General features: G+C 53.8%; 8 protein-coding genes across 8 annotated transcripts; 2 read left to right on the top strand and 6 right to left on the bottom strand.

The window, feature by feature from the left end:
• Window positions 1-202: 202 nt before the first annotated feature.
• On the bottom strand, window positions 203-3427 carry AB675_8032 (uncharacterized protein; the record flags this gene model as incomplete). Its single annotated transcript, XM_018148447.1, has 3 exons — window positions 203-2961; window positions 3009-3347; window positions 3400-3427. The coding sequence occupies 3 exons, from the start codon at window positions 3425-3427 to the stop codon at window positions 203-205; spliced, it is 3126 nt and encodes a 1041-aa protein (XP_018001042.1).
• A 4695-nt stretch (window positions 3428-8122) lies between these two features.
• On the bottom strand, window positions 8123-10720 carry AB675_8031 (uncharacterized protein; the record flags this gene model as incomplete). The annotated part of the gene is made up of 1 exon (XM_018148446.1): window positions 8123-10720. One exon carries the CDS (start codon window positions 10718-10720, stop codon window positions 8123-8125), a length of 2598 nt encoding a protein of 865 aa, XP_018000992.1.
• Window positions 10721-11257: 537 nt separating this feature from the next.
• AB675_8030 (Pre-mRNA-splicing factor cwc26) lies at window positions 11258-12454 on the bottom strand (the record flags this gene model as incomplete). The annotated part of the gene is made up of 1 exon (XM_018148445.1): window positions 11258-12454. The coding sequence occupies one exon, from the start codon at window positions 12452-12454 to the stop codon at window positions 11258-11260; it is 1197 nt and encodes a 398-aa protein (XP_018001329.1).
• Window positions 12455-13202: 748 nt separating this feature from the next.
• Window positions 13203-13745, bottom strand: AB675_8029 (uncharacterized protein; the record flags this gene model as incomplete). Its single annotated transcript, XM_018148443.1, has 1 exon — window positions 13203-13745. The coding sequence occupies one exon, from the start codon at window positions 13743-13745 to the stop codon at window positions 13203-13205; it is 543 nt and encodes a 180-aa protein (XP_018001174.1).
• Window positions 13746-14882: 1137 nt separating this feature from the next.
• Window positions 14883-15221, bottom strand: AB675_8028 (Alkyltransferase-like protein 1; the record flags this gene model as incomplete). Its single annotated transcript, XM_018148442.1, has 1 exon — window positions 14883-15221. The coding sequence occupies one exon, from the start codon at window positions 15219-15221 to the stop codon at window positions 14883-14885; it is 339 nt and encodes a 112-aa protein (XP_018001227.1).
• Window positions 15222-15656: 435 nt separating this feature from the next.
• AB675_8027 (Nucleus export protein brr6) lies at window positions 15657-16982 on the top strand (the record flags this gene model as incomplete). Its single annotated transcript, XM_018148441.1, has 2 exons — window positions 15657-15681; window positions 15730-16982. The coding sequence occupies 2 exons, from the start codon at window positions 15657-15659 to the stop codon at window positions 16980-16982; spliced, it is 1278 nt and encodes a 425-aa protein (XP_018001273.1).
• A 414-nt stretch (window positions 16983-17396) lies between these two features.
• Window positions 17397-17828, bottom strand: AB675_8026 (uncharacterized protein; the record flags this gene model as incomplete). Its single annotated transcript, XM_018148440.1, has 1 exon — window positions 17397-17828. The coding sequence occupies one exon, from the start codon at window positions 17826-17828 to the stop codon at window positions 17397-17399; it is 432 nt and encodes a 143-aa protein (XP_018001325.1).
• A 1617-nt stretch (window positions 17829-19445) lies between these two features.
• On the top strand, window positions 19446-22340 carry AB675_8025 (Glucan 1,3-beta-glucosidase; the record flags this gene model as incomplete). The annotated part of the gene is made up of 1 exon (XM_018148439.1): window positions 19446-22340. The coding sequence occupies one exon, from the start codon at window positions 19446-19448 to the stop codon at window positions 22338-22340; it is 2895 nt and encodes a 964-aa protein (XP_018000978.1).
• Window positions 22341-22873: the final 533 nt, after the last annotated feature.

Genomic DNA, 22873 nt, shown 5'->3' with positions numbered 1-22873 from the left:
CTGTAGTCTTCTCCAGCTCAGACGATCTGATGCAAGAAATTTGGTATAGACAATAGTTGGACATGCCAAAAGGGGGTATCGAATAAAACCAGATTTTCGCCTCGCTCCTCCATGCGTGTCTACTCTTTTTCCGACCAGCCACATTGAAACATAGAAGAGGCCCTTCTCATCGCTTTGCGCCGTCCCGCTCTTTTTTCGTTCGTTAGTGCTCGTCAGCCTTGTCCATCTTCAAAGGAAGGAAGTTGATCTCCCATTCCTCACCATCCATTGCCCGCCTTCCAACCACACATCGCATCCGGCCCATCATTTCTTGTCCAGGCCAGCAGTCCTCCTTTCTGTGCATTTCCAAATGACCCATGAAGGCCTCTAGATCCTTGAAGACCGGAGTGTCCTTCGACACCCCAGATCCACTCTTAGTGGTATCTCCACTCCCTGTACTACCACTCATGATGCTCATGCCATCGGCAACAACAAGTTTCCCACGCGCATCTCTATCAGTCCAGCCTCGCCGAACACCCTCGGCACAACAAAACAAACACCCAAAGCCGCCCCATTCACCCTTGCCGGCCGCTCCTGCGCCCAGTGCAAGCTCCTCAGTCATCGCCTTCAGCGGCACATGACACTTTGCCAAAAACACCCATTTGTACCGTACACCGCCCACTTCGCCGTCGAGCCCTCTGATCGTGCTCGATCTCGGCTTCGGGTCATATATTCTCTCCTCCTTGACCTTCGTCTTGCCCTTCTTCCCAACCTCAGTTTTGGAGATAGTGCTGACGGGACCCTGAAAGTGACATTTGTGACACACCCAGAAATGCACGTTACCTGAGATTCCAATGGGACGAGATGAGATGCGCATTGTCTTGCTGTCGACACCTAGAAACAAGCGGTGGGCTCCTTTGCAGAAGCCTTGCAGCTGTTTCTCGGTGGGTAGCGTCAATGGCATTGTCAAGGGCATAGGGGGCACAGGGATGGGAGCGGGAGCAGAAGTCGCGGTGGTACTTTTGGTACTCGCCGACGAGGTCGCAACGGGCTTGTCAGCTTTCGGGACCTTGGGGGTAGGTGCCGTGTACACACCTCCGAACATCGCCATATGCATTGGCACGATCTTGACCATTCGTGGATTCGAGCTGTTGGATGAGGTTTTCGAGATGGCTGTTGGCGGCGGTGATTCGATCGAATCACCACGCTCAGATGGCCCGGGGCCGTCTTCTGGCAGGGCGGAAATTTCCTTGTCTTCGACGGTCGGGGCATTGGATATCGTTGGACGCAGTTCTGGCTCAGACACGCGTGGTACAGGTAACTTTGCAGCACTCGCAGCATTTGCGGGAGGCTGCGGCGATGTAGATGGCCGAAGGCCCGTTGCGGCTGCTTCCGCCATCCACTTGGGCCCACGAGCAGGAGGCGGAGCCGGTAACGCAATGTCTGGAGGCGGCGCGGGCGCTCCCCTGTGTGTAGATTGCTGCTGCGCCTGCGCGGGAAAGACCTTGTATCCCTGCGGTGCCCTATGCTTTGGGCTGTAGCGGTTGCGAGAATCTGGCCGCTGATCGAATCCTGGCGGCGCCGGCAAGGGCATGTCTGCCAGATGTCGCGGAACTGGCGCATTCTGCTGCAGATTGGCAATGTGCTGCACACGCGGCTCTTGTTCAGGGATGCCGTACATCACCTGCGGTTGGTTCTCACGCACAGACTCGGAGTGCTGCAGGCCTTGCGGTCGAGCTCTGTAGTGCTTTACGCGAGCTTCAGCTGCTCGGACAGTCGCGGACATCTCCTCTTGCGACCGTGGTTGTGGCGTGCTGCGACCTGCTCTAAGATCATCTCCCGTGATCAAGCGAGAGTTGCGGACGCGTGACAGTGAATCTTGACGAGGTACGCGCATTCGAGGAGCTGGCACATCTCGTGGCATATTTTCTACCGGTCGAATCCTTGACGTCTCATAGATGGTAGCTTGCCCAAACTCGCCAGGACCGAGCGTCGGAGTAGCATCATCGAGGGCATAGTGCGCAGGCGGCTCGAGGTCGTCTGGATGGTACGTGTTCGCCGCGAGTAGCTCCGGAGAAACAAGCAGTGACTCGTGCTCGAGCTCTGCTGCCTCCTCGTCACCCTCCGAGACAACCGAAATGGGAGACGGCGGCTCATGTAAGTCAGCATCAGGCAACGAGACCACATACGACCTTGCGGAGGACGCTGGCCTATTTGGGAACTCGTTCAGTCTTGGTGACAGCATGTCATGCTCTTCGGGTCCGAGAGCATGTGAGCTTGGTCTCCTGAGGCTGAGTATATCGTCCTCCTCAGACGTAGTCGGGTCATCGAGAGTTGACATGGCGTACTCATCAACAGAGTCACGACTGGCATATGAAGCCGGCTGCGACGAAATTCCGCCGAACTTTGCTGCTCTGATGGGCATCCTAGGCATCGGGTCGTGGGCCGTCTTATAGGAGCCCGCAGATCTGGAGGACGCCATGGAATACGCAGTCGACGTGCCTTTTCGGCTGCCGCCGACGTAGGAAGCCGTGCCATAGCCAGAATCTGCCCTTGTGGCATTGCTCGCTCTGCCAGTGGGTCGCGAGTCGACGTAGCCATTACGAATGACTCTCAAGGTCTCCTCGTCTGGCGGTGTCAGCACTTCTTGGGAAGAAACTCCTCGAAGACGTCGCTCAGTAGGTGCGTGCTGCGTAGTGATAGCTTGTCCCCGTGAGGCTTGCGATGAGGGCGTTGTAGGCCGCCTAGGCTGATAGCCTCGTTTCGAATTAGATGCGGAGCTATTGGCTCTTTTACGCTCTTTGACAATGGGGCGCACAGTTGCGCCGTCGTCTTGACCTTGGTACTGTTGGTGCATGCTCTCCACCGGCGTACGGGACTCTCGTGAACGCGTGCTTCGAGTACTGCGGCTACTCGAGTAGCCAATCGAAGCGTACTTGGTGTTAGGCAACTCGAGCTCACTCTCGGGCATCATGGCGTCGGCTTGGCACGGTCGGAAAGTCTCTGGGAATACTGCCCCAGACAGACACCAGCGTTCGTTCGACAGTCGTCCGAAGTTTGCTGAAGCGAGTCAAAGTCCAGATTCTCATCGCCGCCCATCGAGACGCCACGTAGTGATATGATAAGAGCCATTTGCAGGTTTATGAGCACATCCTTCATCTGCTCCCTCGCCAGGTTGTCGCCGCATGCCAGCTGCTCGCCGAATCTCTTGAAGTCTCGGTCATATTGACCTTTCACTAGCAGCGGACCTAGCTGAAGCGAGTCGAGCAGGTCACGCGTAGGATCCTCGGGCAGAGCCCTATCGGTGCTTGCGCGATCATCGCGAATCTTGGTGACCAACTTTCCGCCATCCTGGAATGCTGCCGTCACTGTACCATGTTAATGAACAGAGCGCGCCGCGGGTAGGTCTGGCAGACGTACCTGCGCGGACAAGGCCGCCTAAATCCATTTCCTCTTCCCAGTCTCTCTGGGTTTCTTTCGAACGTCGTCACAGAATGCTTTAAAGTTGCATTGTCCTCGGCTGAAAGATGAAGAGTCGCAGGACGACTTGTGCACAGGAAGAGGAAGAGGCGACCGACCCAGGGCAGATTGAATGCTTACGCACAAGGTCCTGCACATGGGATATGGAGTAATCGCCTGTTCATGAAAGGAGTGAGAGGGAGATTGAGATCTGACGGTAGCGAAAATCATTTGCTGTAAAACGGTTTTCTTCGTCCAAGCACACGCATGGGATCGTGGGCTGGAGCGCTCGCCATCGGGACCTCTGTGTTTCCTCTCTCCATTCGCTTGCTTCAGGCTAGGTGTTGCGTTATTACTAGCCTACAGCGCCGGATGAAGCAGAAGTGCAGCGCGCCATGGCAGGGATTAGAGCCCCTGGTCGGGTCGGTTATCCAGGGATTGGGCACGAGCACGCGTCCGGCCCGCTCTGGAAAGATGTGATTTTTAGGCCGGGAAGGCAATAAACCACGGCAAGCGAGAATACTTAGGCACCGCGAGCCTACGATTGGACGAACGCGTGGTTGGTGTGAAAGGGGAAGCTGACATGGATTTGCTGGGATCCATCTTCAGACAATCCGGGTCTGAGACGTTGAAGAAACCTTCGCCGGAGGGACTTACTCCATGATCCTTTGAGAACAATATGGAGCACGAAGTGGCTCTCGCCCAGAACCACGGATGAACGTGTAGGGTACTGGCGGGTCTCAGGCTGACTGTGAAAGTATCTCGAGGGTCGTGGAAAGGTCATCTCTCGCGCAAGATCCATGGAGCGACTCGCAACTTCTGTTCTTGCAGTAGCACGGTGATGCTCCATAGACAAGCAGAATTGAGAGTGGTGTACGAGGGGCAGTAGTCACTCTCGAATTGGAGTCGTGGTTTCCTACGGCTGCAGAAAATATGCACCCCGCCCTCGAATTCACCCGCCTGTCCATACGACGTGCTTGGGGCGTCGGTGGCACCTGTCAAAAATGTTCAACATCGAGCAAGCATCCATATTTCTTCGATCATTGCGCAGCATACTAACGCTTCATTCGCGCGCAACAGCCGCGGCCCAGACGCCTCCTAGGCGTTAGTCAATAGACGCGCTGTTCAGCCTCTAAGAGTCAAAGGCTACAAACAACCCTAGCTGGAGTGCATACGATCAAAACCTGGTCATGCTCGGCAGAACGTCTCGCCCGCCGTCGATCGGCCACACTGCCGGAGCCGCAGCCCTTTGGCGAGTCCAGACGTTCGTGATCGTCGCACGAAAGTGGCATTTCCAAGTATGCCTACACTTACGAAGACGCTACACCAAGACCGCGAAAAGCGATCGCGAAAGCAGTGGTGACTACAGTCTGAGCCAGCTTTCACTTCTGACAGTGCTGGGTGCACTCAGTAGGGCCGAGCAGCTGGCACCTGGCCCCTGACTCTAAGGCAGAAGTCCCCAAGTCCCTTGGCCAGCCATTGCCTCATGGCAAGCATGTGCTGTGCGATCCTGATGTAACGTCTTCTTCAACAAGGAGGTCCTCTAAGGTACCTGACAGCTCGTATCAGGCCCCGAAGGCAATTACAGTTTATCCAAGGTTCATTCTCGTCACCTTCGAGAAAAGCGAAATTTATCCTTGCTTAACTAAAAATTAACATCTCACACGCATTTCCCCGTTCATGGAGGCTCCTGACTGTTTGATATCTACAGGACCTGTAAGCACACGAACAGGGAGCTCCAACTCCAGGTGACTCCATGCCCTGAGAAGGATGCAGAAGCCACTAACATAAAATAACATGCCATTTCTCCGCGTCCTGTACTCAAGGTCATGCCACCAAGTTGAGGCTCGCGAGCCGCGTGTCGGCGTACAGAACTAACTCTCCATGGCTAGAACATGCTTGTCATGGTGTCTCCATGCCGCCCGCGCAATCTGCAGGCTATTATCATTTGCGGCTGCATTTCACAGTCTACTGATGTTCACCTGCAAGTCCAGAGAGCCGGCCATCTTCATATCTGCTGTTTATGCTGAGCGGATAAGTGCCCCACAACACCAAGGCTTTGATATTCCTATGCTCTTCACAAAGCCACGAGCTGCCAAGCGCGAGTGCCTGAACTACCTGATAGACCAGCGACATGCATCTTACACAGCTTGACCTCGAGGCTTTGCAAGGATGCGACACGAGCAGCTCGTATTCTTGCACCCGGCTCTGTTTCGTCCAGATATTTGAGACGTCTTCCTCGGCACCTGGCAATCTAGGTTTCGCCTGAGCTCTCAATCGCGAGACAATCTATGCGCCAGCGTGCTATGTATCTGATGTCGGATACAGTACCACCCAGCAAGCATAAAATCTTCGCGAGATCAATCCAAAAATATTTTGTCGTTACCCGAACGCTACCGCTGATAAAGCTTCCGGGCAATGCCTACTGTCTGCTCACTGTCAGCTTGAGAGGCTGATAAGACCATTGCTGAACCAGGCGAGATTGTAGGTCCAGGGCGAGGTGATGCCTCAGCAGCATCCGGTGCAGTAGCTTGGACCGCACAAGTTCCTGAATGTATACAGCAACGACTTCATTGGCCATTACTGTGCATGAGAATGCATATGAAGCCGGGGACAGCGCGGGTATCCCATATCCATTCGCCAAACCCCTGCTGCTTACCGCAGCACTATCTCTGGACGCCTCTGCATATGGATCAACAAGCTTAATGCGACATCATGAGCCCTTTTCCAGTCTGCTCACTCTCCTGTTTTTGGCACGACAGAAGTGCGATAGGTTGTGGGCGACGCTCGACCATCTCTTGAGTCAACGCCGAAGACAATAGCGACGGGCGCAGGACACCAACACGGAACGCGTCGATGCAGACACCAAGCGTTTTAGGATTTGGATGGTTGTGCACACCGGCGCGGATGTCAGGTCGCACCGCCTAAACGAGCTGGTCGAGCACGTGGCATTGGACGCATCATGTTGTGCATAAAGGTCGCAACTGACCTGGAACCTGAGGACTTACTCATAACGGTCGGATAGATCCCATCGGACAACCTCAGTGACACTGCACATCATGACCGATATGACCTGTCCAGTCTGGTCAGCACAAGCAACGCATCCGAAGAACCACCAAGCGCTTTCGATTCTCGGTGACAAGGGAAGTGCAGATTTCGTCAACCGAATAGATATCTTCCTGTGGTACAAGAATGATGAGCACCGCAAGTTCGAAAACCCGAAAATGGTTGCAGAGCGGTCCGAAGCCAGAGCCATTCAGGACGATAACAATTAACATTGATCGGCGGTCCCTAAAATCTGCGGCAAATCCTCGCCTATTCAACCGAAAGTATGTTCAAATCCAGATCTTTGGATCCTCCCGCATTCTGCATTTAGCCTGCTTGATACTCGATCGGTCACGGGCCAACAACCATGACTACCTCATATTACAGCACCCTTGCCCTATATGGCGAGGCAGACCGAGAGCTTCTCTCGCTGGTCGATGGTGCGCTTGTCCCGCCACTGTCCTTGTCTGAAGACCGACGGCCATCTGCTAACGATTCAGTGCCTCGGATTCTGCCGATGACGCTACATGAGACGGAGCAATAAGGACCCAAAAGTGCGGCTCATTGTGCTCCGCGTAAGTCAAGCTGGATGTGTATCACGGTAGATGTCCATCATACGCCACCAACACCCTTCTGCATATGGACAAACCTACCTGCCATATCAGACTATGGTTGCAGACTGCTACCAAGATTGAGCGGCAGTCCGACAGCAACCACTTTTGCTGGAGAGCGAGCAGGCATCCTCAGGAATTCGTGTCATACCGGCTGTTACAGACATCTTGGACCGTCCTTACCCACGTCTTCTGACCATCGCCGGCGAAGCTTTGCCGTCGAGGCACGGCCGGAGGTCTGACCGGATCTTTCTTGAACAGGTCTAGGTACTCAGGCTAGAGTAATGGAACGGATCGATGCCAGACCGGATGAGAGCGATCGGGATTGCTTTCCGAAGGAAGCGGATGACTTCTCGAGGACTGGCTGACGCAGGGCGCTCCTCCCATGACAGTAGTAGGTGTGCTCGCCTTGACAAATTGACTGAGACTCCCTGAAAGCATTAATCTGCACCTGTCTACTGTCTCGATAAGAGCTACTCGTAAGACGGCACGACGAAGTATAATGACGCACGCTGATACTCCGATGATCTGATCAGATTTCATTAAGTCTTGTTCACTGGATTGCTTTTAGTAGAGTAGCTAGCTACCTAGGTAGATCTTTTGACCTATCCAAATCTTGCCTGATTCAAAAGTTCTGCAGATGGCAGTGGAAGGCACAGCAACATCCGTAGGCTATCCAAAGACCATTTCCAGAGTCCTCTTCTTCAGACCCTTCGTTTGTTGATGTTGACGATATCAACTAGGCGAGCACGCAAAGATCCGAGCGGCAGTCGTGCGTCTGAACACCGCAGTGGTGCGTGCTTGTCATTCGATTGGTTCAGCGGTCCTTCAATCGAGAACGCACATCTAGATCACAAAGGTCTAGTACGGTGCGAATGACGAAGCGCCGCATGGGTCTGGCAAACCTGTGCGTACCGAACCACTACAGCCCAATCGGAGCTTTGATCGTCGACGACTCAACGAGCAGTATCGTCCACCTTCCCGCTTGCCGGACGCAGCAAGGCTGCAGCAAATAGCCTCTCTCGCCCTCAAGTCTTCTCCGCCAGCACAAACATCCCACCATGCCATCCATAAGCCCGGTTCAGCCGCCTACCGTGTCTTCGCGCTGCGAAGAATGGGATCTTGCCGGATGGATGTGGCTCATGGAACTGTATCGCTCTGTCGACGTCTATTCTGGTCGGATTGAACTGCCATACTGATCCGTAGAGCTTCTCTGCGCCGAAGCCAATCGAGGCTAGCGCGTGTAGGAAGTCTGCCCAGTCAATCTCGCCTGGCGCCGCTGTGAGTGAGGGAGTATGGAAGAGGTTCTTGAAAACTCTGAGAGCACGGGCGCCGACTTTGAACGCTGGTTGAGCGTCGTCAGCGCTGGCCTCTGGTGGTGGTGAGTAACCGGCTGTGGTCGACGGCAAATTAACAGCGCCACGAGTCTTTCGTTTGGCCTTTGCTTGTGCAGAGATAGCGCTTCTCGTTATGGTACGTTCCGTCCGACGCTGCAGCTCAAGGTAAAGCTCAGAGAGCGGCCTCTCGAACTCGGTAAGCACGTTTGTCATGACCGCTGACTTCACAGGCTCAATCCAATCAGCGGTACGACTCAGGGTGCGGCTTCCCTTCAACAAGGCTCCAGTTGCAGTGCCATTCAAGTTCCCTACTTTTCGCTTAGTGATGTCGTCCACGCGCGCCCAGAATCTGTCGAGGTTCTTTTCTGCCATTTGCATCGCCTCGACGTGCTGCTTGGTTCTTCGCTTGTCGACTGGATAGTGGAAGTCCACCTCACCGGGTGCCATAAAGCGAACCAGAGAACTCGCATCGTCTCCGCAGAAGGCGTCCAACAAACGCATTGAAACTTGAATACTCTTCGCGAAATCCTTGCGCAAGTTCTCTCCGTGACGCTGCAATCCGCATTGATAAGTATTTGCCCAGGGCTGAAATAAATCAATCTGATTCATGCACTCGCTGATGATAGAAATGTCGGCTATCAGTGCAGCCACATACTCGGAAATGAGTTCGTCAGCATAGTCACTGGTGCTCAGCAACCGTTGCAGCTCATCCACGACGATGGTCTTTGGTATTGAGCGCAATTCCGGCTCTTCTCCCCACAGGACACCCAAAAGCCACAGAACTTCTTTCGGTAGCTTATCAAGCTTGACATTCAGCTTCTGCCGTGCGTGACGCCCAGGTGTCGTCGGAGCCGTAGCAGGCTGGCCTTCAACATAAGGCCGGAAGAGTGCCGACCCTGCGATTGTTGGTTTGAGCGTGAGGACGTGAACCTGGGCTGTCTTGTCCAACCAATAACGAAAAGTGAGGATCGCGTAATAGAAGTCTGCTGGCAAGTCATCTTGTACCCGGAGCGTTGGACCATATTTGAGGTACATAGTTCCCAGCGATCTCGCTTGGCTCTCCAGTTCTGACCAGGTTTCGAGTTCCAAGTATGAGGTAGTCAGAACCGTGCTCACCGCGTCTTCCCACAGGAAATCTTGCTGCTCTTGACGAGAAAACGCATGAGATCGACCTCGAGAGCTGTTGAGTTGCTCCACTTGATGTTCTGCAACTTCGTTGATCGCGTGCATGAAATATTTGGGATCCTCCCGAAGGGACCACAAATGATCAGCAGCCTGATCGCGCTTGGCCGCCAGAAGAGACTCGATGCGAGGCATATCAAGCTGGTAAGGTACTCGGTATGGCGCTTCTGCTGCCAGGATCGCCAGCGAAGTGAAGCCAGACCCCAATTCGGATGCTGAAGGGGGTTCGAGACGGACCTCACTGTCGAAGACCTGCGTGTCCGAGAAATCGAAAAGGATGTCTCGTGCACATTTGAGCAGAAAAGCAATTATTCGATCTTGTATCTCCAGTATGAGCAGCCCGAGGCCTGCATGAGGCTCTTTCTGGGTGAACAACAACTCGATCCCGTGCCGATGCTCGTCGATTTTGACGATCTCTCCGTACGATTCTGCATCATCACGACCTCGAAACAGCATTATGTAACCGTGGAGGAATGCGGGCGAGACCGCATCAGCAGCCATTCCTAGGTGCATAGCATTTACATCAGCGCTGGCAAATTTGTCGGGACCATGACGCCCTCGAGAATTGAGGAAGAGAAGCAGTGTCCTCGGCTTTGTAAGGTCTTCCTGGTTGATGTATGGCCACACGAATGCATCGCGATGCCGAGTGCCCGAGCGCCGCTGTGCGTTGGTCTCTTTATGGAAGGCCTCGAAGTCGGGTCGGTGATTGGACGGCATGGGGCCATCCCAAGCACTCAGGAGGACCTTCCTACGCTGCTCGACCGAGCGCTTTCTCCAGCGTTTCTGAATGACTGCTTCATGGCGTTGAAGTATAGAATTCAGCAACCTCCAGTTCTGGAAGATACTCTTTGACAGGGCGCTGGATTTCAGCTTGACCTCTTTCAGAGTTATGAGTACCGGGGTGGGGTGCCCGCAGAGGTTTGCCACCTTTTTGTACAATGATGAAAGATTGTTCTCGTCGATATCCATCAATCTGGCGTCATCGAGTTTCAGTTGTTTGATCAAGGCTACAGGATCGCCTGTGTTCAGCTCGTCTATGCCGTCGTTGTCAGCTTTGTCCACGCCCAGTCTAGGCGCCTTTGGCGGGCCGTGCAATCTCAGTTCCATGCTGTAGAGGTTTGCTTGATATCTGTCAGCCGAATGTCATGTTAGAGGAGTAGCGAACGTGCGTGAGAACAGGCGAGGTGAATTGCAGGGGGAGTCCAACCTTGTTTGAGGATGCCACCAATAGACTCGGTCGTTCATATGAGACCTTGGAAGACTGTTCGCTTGAGGCGCCACTTGGAGGTGAACAGACACGTTATTGCGTCCATAGGACGCTCTCGAAGCACACTTGCCTACCGTAGGTCAAGTCGCAACAAGTTGAAGTGGAGGATAAACCGGATGATGGCATCGAGTTGGCCGGACAATAGAAGCAGGCTTGGCAAGTGACCGTAGATTGCATTCGCCCGATCGCTCGCAATGAGAAGTACTTGAGTCACTTGGCTTTTGGTTGGTCCGGTGACGAATATTGATTGATAAGAGACCACTCAAGTACTCGTCCACATGCTCCGCCCCCGTAGTATATGTCGTTCGTAGTCTCCGCCAAATTAGATGGCAGGCCGCACAGTAGACAGGCGAGAGTCTCCCTCTCCTTTCCGTTCATTATTCATCCATCTGCCACTGATAGCTCAATTCCTCGTTGCGCTTACACTTACTCCTGGCCTGGAACCACTCTTTCTCAAACCCATTACCCCTGTCCACCCCATCCCACCGCCAGCCCGGCACGATCCCATACCTATTCGGCGGAGCAGCACCTCGGTACGTCTTCTTCTGGTTCTTCGCTCCTTCGTTGAGCGTCACTTTCGAGCGTCCCTCACCGCGACCACCACCTGCTGCAGCATCCTCTTCTGCTCGTGTCTGCGCAATATAGCCCGCCATCGTATCGCCCCAGCGCTCAGCCTTCTTCAAATCATCGTTCATCGCCTCATCATCTACACCCCTTGCGACAGTGAGGAATCGTGCATCCTCGACTTCCTGCTTGCGTTCTTCCCGCATCTTCCGCTGCACGTCGCCCATGGCGTTCTCTCGCTCCCTCTGCCGCTCCTTCTCCTTCTCGATCTCAGCTTGCCGCGCTTCGGCACGTTTCGCAGTGACATCGATTCGTCGACCTGTAGCATCACGGTAGATTGTTTGTTGCTCCGCTGGTGGCTCACCACCGTCCTTTTCTTGCTGCTGTTTGCGAAGTTTCTTTTCACGGCGGGCGGCACGCTCTTCTGCGAGTCGTTGCGCCTCTTCTGCTTCAACTAGTTTGGCTGTATCCGCAGCGGTTTGGAGACCGGCACGCACGCCTGACTCCATTCGTGGTCCGCTATCTTCTGTGCGATCGGCAACAGCAGGCGCGTCTTCATCATCGATACCGCGTCGCCGTTCGTCGTCGGCCGCCTGCGCTTGTGCAATGATGCGATCTGCTTCTGCCTCTTCATCGTTCGCCCGGACTGAGCCATTTGCGTTGTCGGCCATTGGGATAGCGTCGGGCACGCTCCGCCAGCCACTGCTCGAGCCACCTTTCTTCTTCCTGAACTCTGCGCTCTTCACTCTGCCGTCATAGACTTGGGGCGTGTCGTCGTCAGCTCCTAGATCTCCACCGCCTTGCTGCAAAAGTCCTCGCCGCCGCCTGTCAGTCGTGGGCTGTGACGAAAGGGACAAGTCCGCATCGTCGTCAGCGATGACAAGACCTTCGGTCGCGGCTTTCTTGTCCCTCTTGCGCCGCTTCTTGGGTCGATCCGAAAGATCCGAGCCGTCGACGGTGGTGGCGTTGAGGTAGTTTTTTGCAAGATATGATTGCAAGGCTGCCGACATGTCGCTCAGAATAAAGGACACTGCGGCCTAAACCATAATCTTGCTTCGAGTACAGAGCAGACGACTAGCGCTCTGCTTGAGTGATAGATGGATCGACCTCAGTGACAGGCGCTCAATCAAAGGGCATCTGAAGTTCTGGGAAAATCAGGCTGCGCAATCCGGCGAGTTGATCTGTTGATACTCAGATGTTTGCACTGTGAGTCTGTGAAGTCGCTGTCGTGAATTTCGAGATCTCCGGGACCCACTTGAAAAGCGCCGGCCCGGGGCAGCTGCACGATGAGATCATACCACGGCAGGCTGAACGCGTCAACAAACACGCCGAACTCACTTAGGAGACAGCAGTAGCATTGGATGTGGAAATAAATCTATGAAATCAAGCTTGTTCGCTGATGGTTTCAATTTGTATCAATTACGCTAGGCACTTGCCTTGCGTTGTGAATGCCTCAATATCAGACAGTATAGGTACCAAACGCCAATAGCACCTACTAATGTCCGCACCCGAGTCAGACTGGCTCAGCACTTGAGCACGCAGTCGACGTTGTGTAAAGATATTCCCGCCCCGTTGATGGCCGATCGTGTCCTGAGAGAGCGCCTTGCAAGAATGCAGTTCCGTTATCATACATGTATCCTGCTGTGCTTTCCTAACGATCTGTTGGGGTGTCATGTCCGTTGTGAAGAACCCCGATTCCCATGTCCCGTGATTACAAGGTGGAAAGCAATGTGCGCCAATGGATTTGTAGGAATGTGATCACAGAGTGTGAGCGTCGACAAATTCGAATTCGGCGTCCTCGTCGGCGGAAATGTCCTCATTCAGCTTCGATTGATCGATGACGTCCCACTCGCGAGTGACGAGCTTCTCGGTCTCGAGGTGTTCGAAGCGTTGCACCGCCTTGCTGAGAGCAGCAGAGAGCACATCGCGGCCAGCAGCCGGACCGGAAGCAGATTCGAAGGTGGCAAAGTCAGCCGGAAGAGGCGCAGTCGACGCGTCGTAGAAATCCTCGTCAGACGACGTATCGATGCCATGAGCCTCGCCCAAAGCGTCCTCAATCTCAGCACGGACCGATTGCTGTCGCTTCGTAGCCGCTGAATGGACGGTACGACGTCCCTCTCTCTCCCTCTGGGCGTAGAGTTTTGAAGAATGTGGCTTTGGTCGGACCTTGCCGGGCTCAGGCACTTCGGCCATCATGCCAGGCTTGAGCATTTCACCGGTGGCCCATTTCTTAGTATGCTTCTTGTCTCGCTTGAAGTCTTTCGCGTCGCTGCGGAGGTCGCTTGCGAACCGAGTAGGCATGGCGAAGGTGAGATGTTCGTAGGAGGCGGAGTGCTCTGTGGAAATGATAGTTAAGGGCTTGGTAGTCTGATGAATGGAGATGAGCCTGATAGCTTCTTGAACTGAGAAGGTGCTAGAAGGTATGACGCGTTGGCCCTTTGTAGACGAAAGCGGTGGTGGCGGGAAGTAGTGACTTTGGTCAGGGTGGGTAGGGAAGGAACAAAGAAAGGCAGTTACGACAGACAAGTATCAACAATAAGAGCTTCAGTCACCTTATCAGTGACTGCGAGGCACGGGTCAGCGAAGAGGGGAGAGAGAGGGTGACTCGTGGGGACTCGCGTCGGAGTCATACATATCAGGTTTGTGATTCACAGTTACGTGAGTGAGGAGTCGTGCATGTTTTGGTCGGGTGCGGGAGCTATCGCGGGAGGATGATTGCTATCAACGCCACGAAGTGTCCAAGTTGGGGCTGAGGGTGTGCCATGGTCGTGGGGAGCTTGATCGTTGAGGATGCCAGGCTGTGCCATGCTCTGATTGCGCTGTTTTGATTTGTCGCTGAGAATAGCACGAGCTGATGCACTGATAACGAAATCAGCATGTGATCGGCCGACGTCACTTAGGCGCCTGATGCGCCGGTAAAAGTCGGCTAAGCTGGGCTTGGGGGCTTGAACCAAGCCCGGAGCGCATGGATCGGGGCCAAGTTCCCCTCTCTGCAAGTCATGCCTCGGTCCCCCAGATCCGGGCCTCAGAGCATTGGGCTTTTGTATGCTGTCGTCAGAACCATTGCTTTGCAAGGTCAAAATCCTGTTGAGATCGCGTTCAAGTCGTTATGAAGCGACCTAATTTGGGAACAATCTGGTTTCTGCCGTTTCGTCGCCATCAGCATGTCCATGACCTGCTGCGGTCACGGTTTCGATCGTGTGTGACTGATGGAGCCGTTGATAATGAGTGGAATGCGGCAGCGTATGATGACCTCAATGCCACGCGCGCAAGCCTGAAGCCCTGTTGCGTCCAGCTTCAGAGTCATCAACAGCAGCATTCATCCACCAATTTCCCCCTCATTCTCTGTTCCTGAGTCATCATCATCGTCGCTATCAATAGGATTTGGCAGCCTGTCCGGAAACCAACCAAAGGTCCCAAAGTCAACGTGAGCTTCCTCTATCCCACGGCCTTCTGCACCGTGACTCCTTCACCGCGTAGCCGTTCAACCTGGCGATTAGCGGCCAGACCTTCGTCTCCTCGCGCAGAGATACCTCCTTTCGAGTTGACCACTCGCTGCCAAGGCACGTTGGCACTATGATGGACATAGTCATCCGGGTGTGCAGGATCGTAAGTAGGTAGATGCTTCAAACACACGCCGACCTGCCTGGCTCGCTTCGGATAATCCAGCAGACGCGCAATATGCCCGTACGAAGTGACCCGGCCGTGTGGAATCTGTTGTATTGCTCTGTACACCGCTTGGAACCACCAGGCAGCTTCGTCACTCTGTTCAGGCATGATGGGCTAGGTGAGAAAGATATGGACTTCAGACACCCAGATCTGCCCTATTTTGACATCCCGCTGCCCCAATGTGCCTCAATACATGCCTTTCACGGTGTCACGTACAACGAGGAGGCTTCCAAGGTTACTGCCTTGGTACAGACCAATACTTTAAGTCTTTCGTTTTTGCTGGAATCTTTCCATCTCCAAAAGTACGCGCACCGGAGACAAGCGGAATTAGATCTTCAGTGTTGATCGCCGCGGCAACCGTACCTGAACGGGGCCGCCTTGCAGGCAACTGAGTCGAACTGCGATTTTGGCTTGTCTTGCTTTAATAATTGCTCCCGCAGCAAACAAATCAAACATGTCTTTCAGAGGTACAGAAGCGCCGATGGACTGGCAGTACGAAGCAACGGCCCTTTAGACGCAACATCGCCCTTCTCGCGCTTCGCCATGGAGCAGCAACACAACAAGAAGCGTAAGTTGAGTGGCTCGAACTCTTCATTGCAGTATTCTTACCCTTCAGGCACACATTATGAATTCGAAGCGAGCAACAAGTCACAAGCGCCCTCCTATGGTCCTCCGAACGGCAAGCCATTCTTCTTCTCAGACATGCCATTACCGCCAACGCCATCAACATCGCCCTTCCGAGCACCGTCCTTCACTACTCCCCGCAAGATCGATGTTGACTTCTCCTCTGGACCCGAGAACTCGTCGCCTGTGGAAGCCGACAACGAAGAGACACCAGATGGTAAATTCGAATTCAAGGCTAGTCCGCCAAAATCCACAAAGTCCACCAAGCGGAACTCGCTGTTTGGGATGTATGGCAGATTCGCACCTACATCATCACGAATCACACGACCCTTCAGCGATGTGCTGGAACGGAGAATACACAAGAGAAGGCGGAGAGCTCTCGATAAACAGCAGATGGTGGTTGTTCGACGAGACAGCGACGTTGCATCCAGCGACGATGAGCCCATCACGGTCGTGAGGCGATCACCATCCAAACAGCACGACAAAGCACTCCCACCTCCGCCACCACAACCAGAGCCTCACGCTCTCTCCAGCTTCTTCTCGCTGCTGAGCTCAAACCCAGACTTGCCCGCCATCCTCTCCCGCTACCTTCAAGTCTTCTTCAACTTCGCACTCCTCACATTCTTCGGCTGGATCATCTTCTCCTTTTACCAAACAGTCCGAGCCGATGTCGACCGCGCTGGAGACGAAGCCGTTGCTGTGATCATCTCGGAGATCAAGGACTGCAATCGGCAGTATCTGGAGAACAATTGCATGAAGCCTTTGCCTGCGCTCGAACAGACCTGCTCGAATTGGAAGATCTGCATGGAACGCGACCCTCAAGCCGTCAAGCGTGCCCAACTGTCGGCACAGACGTTCGCCCAGATCTTCAACAGCTTCGTCGAGCCCATCAGCTTCAGAACTCTGGCATTCAGCGTCATTATTGTGGTCACCTCTTTCGTCGTCTCGAACGCTACCTTCGTCTACTTGCGGCGACCGCACGACAACTACCAGAGCCATCCTCCTCAATACATGTCTCACCCGTCTGCGAGCTATCAGCATCCTAGCTATGCCGCACCTCCAGCTCAAGTGGGCTACATGCCCAACACACCTGCGCTGCCGTACGAACCGCAGACGCCTAGCACAGAACGACGACAGAACGATACTGCGTGGGGCGAGAATAGGCAGATTGAGTGGCACCAAAGCCCAAGCAAAGGACAAGGAGCGAGGGGCCGGAGTCGTAGTCCGGAGAAGAGAGCATACTAGGTTTCTCTTGTCGAGTTGCAGACCGAGAGACGAATTGTACATGATTACTGCAACGCCTGGAGACCATGCTGGCATGCATCTGGATAGCAGGATACGCTTCTAGCATGATGGTGATCTGGGCGAGTGTAACGAAGTTGGCTACCTGTACGAATCTAGCGTTACACAGCGAAATGAACGAAGATAGTGTATCAAAAGTTGCCAATAGGCACAACGTTCGCCATTCAGCCAGTCTATCATGAGTCCCTTTTCCGTTGCTAATAACGCTGCGCATGGTTGTCTGCATCTGCCTCACATTTCGCATTCCTACGACTCTCTCCGACCTTCATGTCTCAAGCACTAACATCCTCCACTCCTGAATCTGTTCTCCAGAAACCAGCTCAGCTACTTACATTCATCCCCAGCACCGCCCACACCTCACCCCTCCGACCTCACAACAGCGATGACCTCAATCTCATACTTCAAATCCTCCCGCGCCAACGCCTCGACCCCCAACAACGTACTCGGCGGCTTCAACCCGCCCATCCACTCCACATACAGCCTCGCTCTCTCCGGATCTTGGCCTTTTCCTCCCCTCAGTAGGTCGACCACATATTGCCGCACCTGCACGATGTCTTCCTTCCTCGCGCCGGCGGCGGCTAAACACTTGTCGACATTGGCAAAGGCGATGGTGCATTGTTCTGCTAGAGTGGCGCCGGTGGTGTTTGTGGTGGGGTTGTGGCCGACTTGGCCGGCGACGGAGATGAGTGTGTGAGTGGAGGACAGGGGGATGCGGGAGATGTGGCTGTAGGTTGGGGAGAATGGGGAATGGGAGGACGGATTGAATGTTTGGTTCGGGTGGTCAGCCATGAATGGCTATCCGCGGAGGTATTGGGCGGTGTTGTAGGCCTGCTGTACTGACCTGAGAAGCGCTTCGAGGGCGAACTAGCTGTGTGAGATGTTTCTTGGTGATTTGAATGTTACTCGACAGAGTTGTGTATGATACTCTTACTGTGGTGCCCCTCAAGCCAAGCGGTTTGTCATCGGTCAGTTTGCCGTGCTGGAGCGGCGCCCCTAACCGCGGCCCAGAGCTAGGAGCAAGGCACCTTCTTCGTTCAACGCACTGGAGCTCAGGTTGATTTCACTGAATACAACTGTACAGGCTTGAAAGACCAAGGTTTCTGCAAAGAACAGCGGTAGACGTATCTGTCCTGGATGCCACGCGATCCGGTCAGGAAGCCCGTGGCAGATGATCATGGCAGGGCAATGTGACACATCGAAGATTAGCATGCCGACGTATCCCAAGGCTGCGATTTAGCGATCAACTGGGCATGTCGGTGAGTTGTGCGACGAACAGCTGCCTCCTTCCGAGTCAACGATTCCTGGACGATACTGAGGACGCGATGAAGGTATCTTCAGCATTCACGCGTGAACGCTGTAGCCTCAGACATTTCCCCTACCAATCAGAAGCTTCGGGCCAGCCAAGACGTGATGCAACAACTGCCGATGGACGACGTTGACTGTTTCCAGCTGACCCCTTCCCTAGCCGCCCTGGTGATCGCAGCACCACAGAGCTGCCGTACCTCAGGTCGATGTTGCAACAGACAGAAAGAGGAGTTGAAGTCACTGTATCATCGCCGCCTGTGCCTGGCATACCTGCTTGACGACGGGCTAGGATGTTTCAGAGGTCACACCCTGGGCCACTTTTAAGCTCCGCCTGAAATGTGTGTCAATCTTCCATTCTTTGTCTACCAGTCGAATCATGGGACTGGGTCCAACTTTGGGTCTCTGTCGCTTCCATGCGGTTGCCCGACCGAGATGTCCTGCTGGCTGGTCCAGGGGGAGGATCAGTGCATTCCGGATGCTGGGGATTGTACTTGCACAGAGCGGAAAGTGGTTTGAGTTCCGCCTACAGCACAGAATAAGGTCCGAATCCTGAATCAAAAGGTCAATGGTTCCATCAAGAATATGCTGGGTGCAGCTCTAGTTCGAAGACCGAATGAGTAAGTCGAGAGAACGTTCAAGTGAAAGAAGCAAAGGTCATGTTGTCTTGGGCACTCAAGTGACCTGATCACAGAGGCACCTGCCCTACTTGCCTTTCCTTCTTGCCTTCCTTCATCACAGCACTGAACCTCAGCAAAACCCATCCGCTCTTTTCCATCACACTCTTTTCTTGTCATTCGTTTATTCAGCGACTGTGATTATTCCTTGTGGACCTATTCATCTTCAGCATGGCCTTCTCTTGCCTTTATTGATCGGAATCAAACGGAGATAGCAACAGCACAAGTGAATTGACCTCCCCAGCAACAGCATCAATCAGCCTGCCCGGCCAACAGCGCCGCTATTGTTGTTTGACTCTGAATAGCCTAGGGCGCAGGCAAGAACTTCAACAAGATATTAATCACGTCCGGCCCTGTTTTCATCACCCCCGTCTACCACAGCACGCACACCACAGATACTCCAAAATAGTTCTGTCCCGGCACAGCTATGGCACAACTCGGACTTCTCGTTCTGCTTCTCTCGGTCTGCGCACCTTGGCTGGTCCAAAGCGCTCCTTCAAATCACGAATTTGAGAGTCGGCAAGCCTCAGCATCTTCCTGGTGGCTATCGCAAGTACAGCGCCAGGGCACCGTCGCATACACTACGGACTCTCCTATTCCGCCGTCCGATGGCTACCGAGTGTTTCGCAATGTCCACGACTTCGGCGCGACCGGAGATGGCAACACAGACGATTTCGAGGCCATTACTCGGGCGATGATTGATGGCAATCGGTGTCTTGATAATTGCAACTCCTCAACCGTTCTGCCAGCGCTGGTCTACTTTCCTCCAGGCACGTATCGGATTTCCAAGCCTATCGTCATGCCGTACTATACACAGATGGTTGGCGACGCTGTGCAAATTCCAACAATCAAAGGTCTTTCGACGTTTGAGGGTATCGCACTCATTGACTCCAACCCGTACTACCCTGGCCAGCAGAATCCTGATGGTAGTGGCATCAACTGGTATCGTAATCAGAACAACTTCTTTCGACAACTTCGCAATTTCAATATCGATTTGACTGACATGCCTGAGGTCAACCCTGATGGCGTCTCCGGTCCTGCTGGCTTGCACTGGCAAGTTGCTCAAGCCACAAGTCTGCAGAACCTCGTCTTCAACATGAAGCCGAAGAGTGGTACCAACAAGCAGCAAGGCATTTATATGGAGAACGGCAGTGGAGGCATGATGTCGGATTTGACATTCAACGGAGGTGCGATCGGGATGGCTGTTAGTAACCAGCAATTCACGACACGCAACTTGACTTTTGTTGGCTGTCAGACTGCTATTCAGCTTGGTTGGGACTGGCTGTGGACATTCAAATCAGTTTCAGTGACCGGCGCTGATGTCGCGATCGATATGAGCGCATTGCAAAACGGGGTCAACCAGACAGTCGGGTCTGTTCTGCTGGTGGACAGCTTCATCAGAAATTCCGCCGCTGGCATCAAGACTTCGCGCAACGCGACCAGCCTCCCAGACACGGCTGGCACACTTGTCGTGCAGAACGTTGACTTTTCTGGTACGACGAGCGCGATCATTGGTGTGAACGGCGACACCATCCTTCCAGGCGGTTCATCAATTGGCATGTGGATTCAGGGTGATGCTTACGTTGCAGCCGAAGAGGGAAGTCCTGCTCTCGCTGCTGACAGTCCAAACTCAGCCGCTAAGCGGGCTCCTCAAGCAAACACACCGATGGACGGATGCGTCGAATCTACCTCCAACTACTTCCCCATTCCAGGCTCTGTGACAGAATCTCCTACTTCTGCCGTCGGCGTTACTAACGCTGCTGTCGCCGCTGTAGCGACCTCGACCACGTGGACAACTGTAGTCGTCACACTCTTCACTGCCTCTGATGGCTCTGTGGTCAGCACCGCGACAGGAAGCGACTCAACTGCCGGCGCCAGTCTGTCTCCTGCAGGCGTGTCAAGCGAGACATTCACGAGCTTCCCGAGCTCCACGACTTCCACGAGCACCACGAACACCGTACCCACTTCGTCCCCCGAGCCATCTGTCGATAGCAGTGTTGGAGCGTCTTCCACCAGCTCAGCCTCAGCCTCCGCAAGCTCCACTGCAAAGCGAGTACCAGGAGCGTGCCAGAGTCCCGCCGCCGCTGCTCAGCCTACGACTCTCGCGCAAGTCTGGAACAAACCGTCGTTCTCCAGCTCGCTACTGAACTCCAACGGAGCACTGTTCGAACGAGCTAAGCCGCAATATCAGGATGTTCCAGCATCTTCGTTTATCAGTGTCAAATCTCAGGGTGCAAGAGGCGATGGAATTACTGACGACTCTGATGCAATCCAGAACGTCTTAAATTCTGCTACCACAGGTCAGATCGTCTACTTCGACCATGGTGCTTACCTCGTCAAGAAAACAATCAATGTACCGAAAGATATCCGCATTGTTGGCGAGATCTGGCCTCTTATCATGGTTGATGGCCCTTCATTCAGTGATGTCAACAGTCCTCAGCCAGTCTTCCGTGTTGGCCAGCCAGGCGATGCGGGCTCGGTCGAAATCACAGATCTCATGTTCGAGACTCGTGGTCCAGCTCCAGGCGCCATCATCATGGAATGGAATGTTCAGGACCCTACTGGCCAACAAGGTGTCAACGGCATGTGGGACGTCCACATCCGCGTTGGTGGATCTGCAGGCACACAACTCCAGACTGATCAGTGCCGCGGATCGACACCTGATAGCAAGACCTTCAACTCAAACTGCTATGGTGCTTTCCTCATGATGCACATCACGCAAGAAGCTACCGCCTATTTCGAGAACTGCTGGTTTTGGGTCGCTGACCACGAGCTGGACAAGCCTGGCGAAGACAAGCTCAATATCTACAACGGACGCGGTGTCTTGATCGAATCTCAAGGTCCAGTTTGGCTCTACGGCACTTCATCTGAGCACCACGTCCTGTACAACTACCAAGTCAGCAATGCTCGAGACATCTTCATGGGCTTCATCCAGACAGAAACTGCATACATGCAGTCACTTCCAGATGCACTTGGTAGTGGCTTCACCCCAAACCCAAGCTACTCTGATCCAGACTTCTCGGACTGCACAACTGGCGCATGCAAGAAGACTTGGGGACTGCGAGTCCTCGATTCATCGAACGTGTACATGCTTGGAGGCGGACTGTACTCCTTCTTTGAGGATTATGATCAAACCTGCTTGGGACCGGAAAGCTGCCAGGAGAACATGATCGACATCCAGTGTTCGAACGAGGTGTACCTATTTGGCCTGACGACCAAGGCGTCGGTCAACATGGTGAACGTTAATGGCCAGCCTGCAGCTATTGGAGCTGATCATCGGAATGGTTTCGGACAGACTCTTGCCATGTTTCACCAAGCTTAGAGAAGGCGAGGATGTACTGGGAGGGATCTGGTGCAGATGAAGACAGAACGACGAACATTTGGGACTTGTACAGGCGCGTCGTGTGACGATTGCTCATTTCTGGGAGGAGATCTCGGGAGTCGATGACAAAATGATCGACGTAGGTGAATAGCTCAGATAGTTGAACTGAGCTCCTCCATCAATGACCGCCCGGCCAACCACACCCTCTGTGTGATATCGGCAGCTCGGTCTTCGAACGTCGCTCATGACTTCACCAAGCACACATGCAAAATGTGTAGTGAGTAGTGCTCTGTGAAGTCCACCTCGCTGCCTTCGAATATTCAGGAGTCTAGGTTAGGTTCGGGGATCGACAGCTCGTAATTGTGGATACATGACCTCGGTACCTACATAGAGTCGGGTACCGTTAACTCACCTATGATTTGACATGCATGTTGATCATTAGCATCTTCAACATACTGCTATCTGCCCAATCCCTCAACTACGCTAGGCAGCCCGATAACACATCAACAAGATGCTCGTGTAGCAGACTAAAG

This window comes from Cyphellophora attinorum, assembly GCF_001299255.1.
Source record: "Cyphellophora attinorum strain CBS 131958 chromosome Unknown Contig10, whole genome shotgun sequence".
NCBI classification, from domain to species: Eukaryota; Fungi; Ascomycota; class Eurotiomycetes; order Chaetothyriales; family Cyphellophoraceae; genus Cyphellophora; species Cyphellophora attinorum.
The sequence above is the reverse complement of the archived record's forward strand: the minus strand, read 5'-3'. Positions and strand labels throughout refer to the sequence as shown.